We start from the raw sequence: 11,061 nt of genomic DNA, 5'->3' as shown, positions 1-11,061 counted from the left end.
TGAAAGAGGAGACAGCTCAGATTACTTTTATGGCCAGTTGCCTGCATTCTTTAAGGTTCTGAGCACAGGTTTACAATCTCAAATGTTTTCTGCCTTACGTTCAATTTTCTCTGTATCAGGTCAACAGGGCAATGACGTCTGCTTGCTTGCATTGTCCTCGTCTCCCACCAGGTGGCGCTGCTTCCCAATTAGCAATTTCTTCTGGTGAGAGGCTGGCCGGCCGAGCGAGACCTTTTACAGCGGATCAAGTTGGAGCTGCAAGAGGAAAAAGAAAGACAGTGAAGAACCACCCAGCCCCCCACCTCGCCCCACCCCCAAAGTTCAAGTAGCAAATCAGGATCTTGGGATTAAGAGCTCTGGAGACTTGAGGGCAGCAGTCACTGAAGAAGAGGTGTGACTGCAGGAAGGATTTGTGATGCCCACACTTGTGATGTACCCCCCTTTCCAGAGCAGGAAAGAGGGAGCCTAAAGCCGTCTTGCTTCCAAGATGGACAGACATTTGCATACACAGAGTTCACGTCATGTGTACCCATGCTCCAATGTAGGGGCTCACAGTTTTCAAAAGAGGACAGCATTTAAGAATTAGGTCAGTTTTTCCTGAAACGTGGAAAAGTTATTTTTGCACATATGAGTACAACCGCTGTGATTCATAAGCAGTGGTATACTAAAATACGGATGTCCAATTGACCTTAGGTAGCCAAACCGTGCAAGCGGATGGGCGTGCTCTGGGAAAGGATGGTGCAGCCCTCTGCAGGCAGTCTAGGGCACTGCAGTGAGAACACGCCCTCATCTGAGTATACACCCGCCTCTCAATCTCGGGCCCCGGAGCCCTTCATTCTCATAATAGAACCCAACTTCAGACTGTCTTCCATCCCCGAGGAAAGGTCCAGAGATGCAGCCACCATGTTTAAGGTCAGGGCACCTCTCTTCCTTCATCCCCCAGACCTCAACTCATTTCTCTGGACAGAAACGGGCCCTCTCTATGGGTGGGGTAGGCGGGGGGAGTCAGCATTTTTCTTTATCCTTTGAGAGGAAAGATGGAAGGGTTATGGGTTTAACTACGGTCACAGCTTGCCTCCACTTGGTTTCACTGCCTTAACCTTAAATGTTTTTGTAATCAGTATGTAGAATTGAAAAGTGTCCTCCAAGCTCAAATGGATGGTGGTGCTCAAGTACTAGATGCTACCTGTTAAAAAAAAAAGAGAGAGAGAGAGAGAGAGAAATTATTTTACACTGTGCTTTAATCTTTTTGGAAACTTCTCAGAAAAATTAGATGTTTAGCAATTACATAAAAAAATTAAATGTGGATTTGCCTTGTAAGACCTTGCTCTACTTTGGTACTGCAAGACTCAGCCCATGGGTATAGAGCCCATAGCTACCTGCAAACAGATTTGACTTTTGAGCACAAGAAATATTTTGTCTTTTGTAAGTGGATAGAGCTGAAACAACTAAGCTTAATATAATGAAGAACTACAGTTACCAGGCTCCTTGCCACCCAGAGAACCACTGCCTTCACACAGACTTAACTCTCGTCCACATTTTCCTCATCTCTGAAAACAGAATCACAATTCTCCTGTTCGTTGAAACGGAATTCAACTAACATTTGGGTGCCTCCTTGGTGCTACTTCATCATGCTGGACCTTTCCCATATATCATGTAATCCTCACAGCCGTAACTTAGACAAGCTCATCTTCTATCTGGGGAAAACGTGGCTCTGAAGCCCAGGGTTCCTTCCATCCTCCTCCTTCCTGTCGCCTCACCCTAACCGGTCTCTCAACTCCCAAGCCTCTTTCAAGCATCCGACACGTTCAAAAACTATCGTCAACGTATTGTTTCCTCTACTTAGAACTTGGCAACTTCCAATTTTTCACTCAATCAACTCCAAATTCTCCAGTCTGGCTCTATTTTACCTACTGGACCACAAATCTCGTCACTCTTTGAAGACGTTCCCTCTACGACCACCACCTCGGGTCCTGTGCCTTTAGACACACCTTCTGCCTAGAGCGCATCCCCGGGTCCACACTGGTCCAAACGCCGCCCGCGCTGTCCTGTCAGGCTCTCCTCCACACTCACCTCCTCCATGAAGCCTCACACGTCCCTCCAAGCCTACACTTACTCCTCCCTCGCCAAGCTGCCCCGGGCACTATCACAGCCTCGAGATACGGACTGAGGGGCATGCACGCTGCTGGTGAGAGTGTAAACCACTTGGAAAACCACATGGCGAATCTGGGAAAACTGAATACTCAGCGTGTCCTACAACCCAGCACTTGCATTCCTAGATGTATAACCCAGGGAACTCGCGCACATACAAGCCAGGAGACTGGTACAAAACTGCTCCTGTTACAAGAGCAAACGAGGGAAAATCACCCAAATGTCTGCTGACAGAATGGATAAATTGTGTGTGTGTGTGTGTGTGTGTTGTTCTCCCCTGATACAGTGGAATATTGTAAAGTTAGTGAAAATGAACTGAAGGAATGCAACATCAGGACTGTAAAACCAGGCGAGCAGTCACGGAAGATGAGGTAAAGGGTACCCTTTCTATAAAGCTCAAGAAAAGTAAAAATACACTGTGTATTTGGGGAAGGAGGATGTAAAATGTGAGGGGAAAAGAGGAATAGTGAGACTGAGAGTAGTGGTGACCTTGCGCAGTGAGGGAAGGAAGGAGAAGGGTCGGTTAAGGGACACAGGTGGTGACACTGGAGGTGTGTGAGTTAACTGGAGGCGGGTCCATAACTGCCGTGTGTTACGTGTAGGTGCCTGTTTGCTGGCTAACGGAAAAGCCATCGGGGGTCCTGTGATCTTTTCAAACCCACTGCCCAACTGGGTACGGAGGGAACGTGCGTTAGGTGGCTCAGGACAATCATTCTTAGTGTCCATCACTGCACGGAACGCTGGGGACAACGGGAGGGGCTGGGCTGAGTGACATCAGTCGTCACCAGAGGACATGACTGATGCATGGATACGTGGAAAGCGCCTCCCCACAATCTCTTATAAAGTTACTGATTGTGTAAAGACTGACTTGAGACTGGATTACAGAAGACAGAACCAATGTAATCAAAGGTACTGTACTGGGAGAGTTGCCTGGAAAACAAAATGGTATTAATAAATTTGAGGAAGTAAGTTAGGTCCTCTACACTTTGGGTGAGGGAGGGCCTGAACCAGAATCACCGCTCTCGGCTGATAAGGACTCTGTCTGAGCCGCCACAGTGCCCTCTGGCACACGGTGTGCGCTCAGGAAGCACACAAGTGCAGACTCTTCTTTCGGCGGTCACACAGGTGACCCACATACATAGTAAGGCTGCTTGTGGGAAACATTTCCAGATGGTAAATAACTTGCGGATTCACTGCCCACATTGCAGGAAAATAACGGGTTGATTCTTTAAAAAGGGAAAAAACCCCAAACCCACCAGGTATGATGTCCTATCTTTCACTTTTACAAAATTTGCAATAAAGCACAATTCTTAAGCCATTTTTCATTTTTTTTATTGCTGTTAATTCAAGGAAAAAAGGTTGCATAAAATCCAATCTGTTCTAGAAATATAAGTGGCCTTTCCAGTACATAACATTTCAAATATCAAAGTATATGGTAAACATACAAATAAGGAGAAGGTAACATACCTCCTATGTACAGTACAGTCTTTTAAATCATAAAATAAGCTCCATAAAGTACAACTGGCAAGTGGTTCACAATGCGGTCCAGATGGGGCTTATCAAAACTCTCACTTGAACAACTCAACTGCAGCTCAACAATTAATTCAATCATGTGGTCCAAAAATACCCAGATCAAACAAAATACATTTAATCAAAATAATTTCCTTTACTCGGACTTCTTCTCTTTTCAAATTAAAGCTTTCGTCTACCCCCCTTTCACATACCCCCTTTCCTTCCCCTTTAACTCCCACCCCGGAAAGAAGGTTTCAAAATGTACATTGGTGCTATAAATATAAATTCTATCTGTGAAGCATTACACAGAAGCTTCTTTCTTCAAGTGTTTCCTTTTGTCTGGCAATCTGTTAGGCTTCTGAACCGAGACCAGATATTCAAGTTCCTCTGCTCCACACCAACGTGACCCCACACAACAAACATCTGTCGATTCTGCCCTGTACTGAGGATGGGGAAACAAACAAACCCAACCCCAAGCCCTCAACCTGCGACTCTACAGTGGTAGCTGCTCACTGCTGTTGAATGCAGCAGTCCAAACCTGCACCCCGTCTTCCAGATAACCTCAGTGCACTTTAGGAAATCAAAAATTACCTGGAAGCAATTTAGTACATAGATTGGCTTTAAAAAAACTTTTGTTTTTAAACAGCAGCATTAAACTTAGTGATGTGACACTGACATGATTCATACCATCTCAACACACGCAGAATTCAGTCTTTCACATTATAATCAAGCATAGTGGTAAACTGTTATAAAAGTGACTTTGCTACGAGACAAGTTAGGGAACAAATACCTGCCTTTTGTAGAAACGCAGAGCTTCTGTTCAGATTGCAATAAAGTATACACATTTTAAACACAATGGAACACTGTAACAGTTGGTGTAGGAAAAGAAATCTTGACTCAAGTGTCTCTTTTACGTGACACAGTGGTAGACTACAGGTAAAACTGGCTGTTGATTTTCATGACAAACACAAACACACAGAAGAACCACACTCACACTAGTTGGTTCACTTTATGTCTCTCTGAAGCAACAGGCTAAAAAAGTATGATGAAGTAATAAGTTTTTCTTTTTTTAAAAGAAAAAGCTCTTTGTCCACTCCATATGTCATATTTCCTCAGTTTCATATGATTTTACTTCCTCCTCTCTCTTCCACTTATTTTAATTTTTATTTGGACAAGTGCTGCATATATGTATTTACGTGGTGCTGTTTATTACACATATACACACTATTTTGGGAATGTGATTCTCCCTTATGATTAAGGTGAAACATTCTACCCTCAATTTATATGCAGAGCAGTTTACAAAGTGTGGACAATGCAGTGCCAACCACTCCTGCGGCCACTGGAAAGAGGGTGGGGGAGGAAAGCGGAGTGTAGGGCGAAAGTGAGAAAAATTGGGGAAGAAGCAAAGTTTTTTTCCAAAACCATAGGACTGTCACCAGTGTTATTAAAAAAGGTCAGATACACAGTTTTAAAGATTCAGTAAACATTGCACACAGCAAGTATTCAGTGTAAAAAAAGAAAAAAAAAGCACGCATCAACGTTTTCCTTTTGGTAGTTTGTTTGGATGTTTAAATTACATGTATCATACAGATAAGCCTGTTGTTGTACCAGGAGACCAGAGGCTCAAAAGCAACGCATTCTCTTTTGTTTTGGACATTGGTACAAGAGAAATGAAAAATCCCAACTGCATAGAAATCTAGGAAATGTATAGACAAAGAAACACAAACAAAATACCTTTCCTTTCCTCCCCTCCACACCCCAACCATGACTCCCCACACTTCAGTGTATTAAGTAGGCAAGCTTTACTTGTTTCAGTCTGCAGAATCCAACGTGTCATTAGAAGGGGGGAGGGGAGGTGCGTATCTCAGTCTGTAAGTGCCTAAAACGGGAAAGACAGAACTGCTAAGTCACTGCGTACAAGGCAATGCATCACAAACCACTACAAGATATCAAATGGGCATGCTCCTCAGCCGCTGCTCCTTCGGCAATACTCGGACCGCAAAATGGTCCATAAAATGACTTTTAAAAAGTAATAATGAAGTTTGTGCTTTAAGTTCAACCTAAAGCTATCAAACTCAATTTTCCCTTGAAAATGTCAAGCACATACTCCCAAGTCAAGACTGTTTCTCTGTGTGAGATCTGGCAAAATGACAAAAGCCTAATGTGAGTGAAAGGTAACAGTTTCAGGTCTACGCTGAATTTGGTATCTTACATGTACTCATTTAAGAACAATTTCTTTATTCTGGTGGTAATAATATTAAACTCAGTTTGAATCTCCTTACTCCACAAACCAGTGCTTAAATATTTTGTGCCTTTTAAAATGCAATAGCACTGAAAAAAAGAAAAAGCGTCTGCTGGGAAGGGAGGGTGTAGCGTGAGGCCAGTTGTTATGCACAGATGGACCCAAACAACTAAAAAGCTTCCATGTCAGGTGACTGTCACTTCCTAGTTTTTCAGCATTTAAAAGTTGTGCTTACGCTATGACATAGGATTGTAGCTTTAAAAAAAAGCGCTGCGAGCAAGAGATTCGCAAATCCTCATTATATTCCTTAAGAAGTGCCTTTATGGTTTATTCCTTAACTGGAAACTGAATTTCTCTGAACTTCTTGTGCTGTGTGTGTGTCCTGTGTGTGTCCATGCTAGTTTTTGGGTTTTGCCGTTTGCATTTTACGATTTGTCACTGAAAGCACAACATCCGAAAACAAACACACCACAGCTCTTTCTGCTCCAACAGGATCACCGTGATCACCAGGGGAGGGAGGGACGGGCACACTCAAAAGCAAGTCCTCTGGGAGCTCTCATGATTACCTTGTTGACTGGCCTCCATGGACGACTGCTTACACTCCTGTGCATAGTGCCCGCTCACACCACAGTTGTAACATGAAACGTTCCCATTCTTCTTGGGCCCCGAACCACTCGTGCTGGCGACTACGTTAGGTGCTGGATACACAGGATAGAACCTCCCGAATCCTGCCATCTGCTGCATGCCATAGTTGGCTTGGACTGGGTCATGCACCAGTCCATTTGCATACGGAGTCTGAGGCAGAAAAAAAGGAAGTTGGTTTCCATTGCTCTGATGTGCTTGGTTGAGGTAGCTGCCATTGCAGATGGATGGCAGGGTAAAGAACGAAGGGACTCGGTACATTGGTCCAGGCATTGGGTTAGGATAATAGTAACTATTTAGCTGGAGGTTTCCATTGGTCCCACAGCTGCACCTTCGCCCACAAGAACCACAAGGACCTGAGCCCATCTGCTGTGGAGGCAACACCGCCCCGCTGGCGTTCGTGTTTCCCACAGCACTGATGTAAGACGTGCTGTCGCCCTGCGCAGTACTGTGTGTCAGAGCAGGGCTCGGGCTTGGGGCGGGACCGGGCGTGTGGGTAGGAACCGCGGGAGGAACACTCGACTGGGCCTGGCTGATGCCCGCTCCCGCGGCCTGGGCAGACGGCGCCGCCGTGCTGAGGACGGTGGAATTCTGGCTGGGTAACACGCCAGCAGCAAGGGGAGAGCCTGGCAAGGGGTAGGAAGCTGGTGGCTGTACGGCCGAGAGGCCGGCTGCTGGAAGAACTACCTTCACGTTGGTAGGCTGAGGGGCTGTCCCTGTGTTTCCCTCAATCTGAGGCACCATTTGATTTAGTCCTACCACTTGAGATGCAGATTTTGTGATGGGGTCTGTGGTAGCAACAGGAGATCCTGGAAAACTACCTGGATTATGGACAGGAATAAAGGCAGTGTTTGGTGATCCGACGCTCAGACTCCCGGTTGGTTGCTGGGAGAGGTTCACCGTGCAACTCTCGGAAGATCCCTGCGGCGGCGGCAGTTTTAGCCTCTGAATTGTGAGGTGCAAAGCGGGAGTACTGCTATGTGGGAGGAATGTTGATGGAACAGGTAAAGGGGATGCCAGTAATTCAAGGTGCTTTTCTGATTCTGCAGTAGAAGCTGCTGACCCTAGTATTCCAACGGGGGTTGAGTTCGTGGACTCCCTTACCGCAGAGATAGCAACAGGGCCAGGAACAAGCATCCCTATTGTTTTACCATCAGCAGATTTGGGTGGAGGAACAACCACCTCAGACTTCTGGGCACCATTGTGCATGACACAGTGTAAAGTTGGCATAAAAGAAATATGCTGATACTTGGGTGAGTTTAAGGGATCTTCTAAAAGGTTTGCATCGTCGTTTCCTAATGCAGCCATCTGAACAGGTGGCTTGACAGTGACAGTCTGGTTGACAGAACCATAAGCTGTAAACCTGGTTGTTGATGGATTTCCAGAATCCTCAGAATTGCTGTCTGTGTCTGAGGGAAACAAACATAACTAGAGGTTAACACAAGCATAATCTCCCAACCTTCTTGCTAGAAACAAACTTTAAGTATATCTAAAATAAACACTGAAGTTTGGACTAATAACTGTATCCCTAAGCTTCCTGACTACCAAGCCGACCTTCTTTTAATTTTTGGCTTTCTGTGGACTTCACTGTAAACATATGGAGATTCTGGAAAAGAGGCAAGACTATGGAAACAATAAAAGCTTGGTGGCTGCCAGGGGTGGGGGCCCCGGAGAAGGATGAACGGGCAGAGCCTGGGGTGTTTTCAGGGCAGTGGAAATACTCTGTGTGATGCTGTGACGACGGATATGTATCATTATACATTTGTCCAAAGCCACTGAAGGTGAACCCTTGGATAAACCATGGACTTTGGGTGATAATGATGCGTCAAAGTAGATTAGTTCATCCTTGGTAAAACATGTGCCATTCTAGGGAGCAATGTTAATAACAGGGCAGACTATATATGTGTGAGAGCAGGGAATACATGGGAAATGTCTGCATCTTTCTCTCAATTTTACAGTAAACCCAAAACTGCTCTAAATAAATTAAATCTTAAAAAAAAAATCCATGGAGAGGTAAGAAACAAAAGGTTAATGGAGACGGAATGAAGCACAGTATAAAATACAGACCTTTATTACAGAGAAAGGGATCAGATATTTTTAACCTTAATCAATTTTAGGCAATTCACTTGATTTATATCCTGTACTACTAAAGCCGAGGTCTTCACATTTGTCTCACATAAATAATACAATTTAAAGGAGTTCAATCAAGACTATATTTAACTCGGGACTTCCCTGGTGGCGCAGAAGTTAAGAATCCACCTGCCAATGCATGGGGACACGGGTTTGAGCCCCGCTCTGGGAAGATCCCACATGCCACGGAGCAGCTAAGCCCGTGCACCACAACTATTGAGCCTGCGTGCTGTAACTACTGAATCCCGCATGCCTAGAGCCCATGCTCCACAACGAGAGGCCACCGCAATGAGAAGCCCGCACACCACAACTAGAGAAAGCCCGTGTGCAGCAACGAAGACCCAACACAGCCGAAAATAAATAAATATATTTATTTAATAAAAAAAAAAGGACTATATTTAACTCAAATATCCAGAGATAGGGAAGGGAAGAGAGTTTTCCTGGAATGGAATAAATATTCTTACTTTTAAATATTTCAGTGGGGGAAAGAAAATTTAAAGCTACCATTATGGTCATAAAACAAGTGTGCTAGAGCACAAGAAGCAGGGCAAATATGAGAGCAGTGCCATTTCTCCTAAAACAAAACAGCAAAGTGGCAGATACAAAATTGTACTGCATTTGTTTTTATTACCGCATCACTCTTCTGCTTGTAAACAGAAATAACTTCAATCTAGACTTCCCCTGGATTTCTTGACTTTTGGTATAAAGGGGACAAAAGACAAAATCTAACTCACAATGTTTAAATATCGTAAACCCAGATACTGCAGTACTATGTATAGAGACCATTCAGTTAAATGTAGTGCCTAATTTAACATCTTTCTGCTCGTAAATATAAGCAGAATTGCATTGTGTACTTAAAGTGTTTATATTTGTTAAGGTAATAACTAGTTATATTCAGTTAAGATGCTAAAATGTTTTGAAACAATACTAAAAACAAATCATACTAGTCTTCCTGGAGAAAGGTTAAATAGAACCTTCCTGGAGAAAGGTTAAACCTGAACCAACCTACAGAATGTCAACAATGTTATTAATTCAACAATAATAATTTATATTAGAAGAGATTCAACTTATGAGTAAATGGTTCTAACATATACTCCCCTTAATAGCTGAGGAGTTTCTTGTTAAACTTTGCAAAACAAAAAGTATCCAAAAATTAGTAACTTACTTAAGGCACTGTATTTATATCTATACCTTCATACAAGTATAGAGTTAAAAATAAACATTTAAGTTCAAAAGAAGCTGTAGTATTTTTCAGATGATCAATTAAATTTCTATAGGAATTGGGCTTTGTTTAAATCTTCTTAAGTCATAGCAAATGGCCCCCTGATCCAAATGGTTTTCTAAGCATTATAAGGACTCACCCAGCTATTTAGAGAGAGGTCCTCCTTTTTTGCGCTGACTCTGAAAAGTATAAAGTCTCACAACAAAACCCCTTTATGACCAACAAGAACAACAAAGCCACATGCTTTTCAAAGCAACCTTTTCATGCACTCGAAATTCTAAAGATGATCAACACTTGTTATCACAGTGGACGTTTTCCCCCCTGGATGGTTTCAGTGAGCCCTTAATGATCCTTCATTTATGGAAGGCTCATTTAGTCATGCGATAACAGAGCCTATCTGAAAAAGGGCAAGCTCCTCTATACAGGCCCACCAGCTCACCCTATCTGATGACAGGAAAGGACTGCTGCAAAGTCATCTAGGCAGATGTACCCGTAATTCTGACAAAGAGGCAAATCTGCATTGTTAGCTTAAGAGCCATGGATTATTGGTACATCCTACAGAATCGAGCATAGCATATTGAAAGCTTCTCTATTCTGGATAAGGCATAAAAATTCTCTCGTTTAACCTTCATAAGGGCTCTGGGCAGTTACTTTCATTTTTCTTCTTTCATGAGGAAACTGCAGATCAGAAGTGCAGTGTTGCCTCAGATTAGTAGAACTGGCAGTAGTCACTGCATGTTACATTTGTTACGACTTCAAAATAACTTCAAAGTAAAAACTGGCTTTAACTGTATGTGATGCAGCAGAATCATTGTCATAGCTCCCTAAGATGCGACCTGACGCTATAACAGAAAGGCTAAGGTCTCGAAGAGTTGTGGACTGTGCAGGAAAAAGCCACGTGTCTGAAATGCTGTTGTTAAAGGATCTTTATGATCTTTAAGCGGCCCAAGAGAAACCATTTATTACTGCCCACCAGCATGGACACACCTTATAACCAAGACAGTATTACTAAGACGTTTATAGCCAAGATGTTATCAGATATCATTATCATTGTAAAGAATGACATCCTCATTCAGCATATACATTTTTTGTGTGTCTGTGGACCACTTTTAAAGTCTTTATTGAATTTGTTGCAATATTGCTTCTTTTTTTTATGTTTCCA

At 43.4% G+C, this 11,061-nt stretch overlaps 1 protein-coding gene across 2 annotated transcripts in view; it reads right to left on the bottom strand.

The window, feature by feature from the left end:
* Positions 1-342: 342 nt before the first annotated feature.
* The window catches only part of ZCCHC2 (zinc finger CCHC-type containing 2), a gene marked incomplete at its 5' end in the record, with an annotated part of 52,408 nt that continues 41,689 nt past the window's right edge, over positions 343-11,061 (bottom strand). The window contains 3 exons of one of the 2 annotated variants that reach the window (XM_081253034.1): positions 343-1,186; positions 5,470-5,542; positions 6,472-7,956. In XM_081253034.1, coding sequence (XP_081109160.1) covers positions 5,475-5,542; positions 6,472-7,956 — 1,553 coding nt within the window. In that variant the 3' untranslated portion in view covers positions 343-1,186; positions 5,470-5,474. Of the gene's footprint in view, positions 1,187-3,353; positions 5,543-6,471; positions 7,957-11,061 lie in introns of those variants that run through there. The other variant, XM_081253033.1, reaches the window with a different exon arrangement.

The sequence above is a fragment of the Mesoplodon bidens genome (genome assembly GCF_964165515.1).
Source record: "Mesoplodon bidens genome assembly, chromosome: 13".
In the NCBI taxonomy this organism is placed as follows: domain Eukaryota; kingdom Metazoa; phylum Chordata; class Mammalia; order Artiodactyla; family Ziphiidae; genus Mesoplodon; species Mesoplodon bidens.
This window is presented reverse-complemented; position numbering and strand designations above follow the sequence as displayed.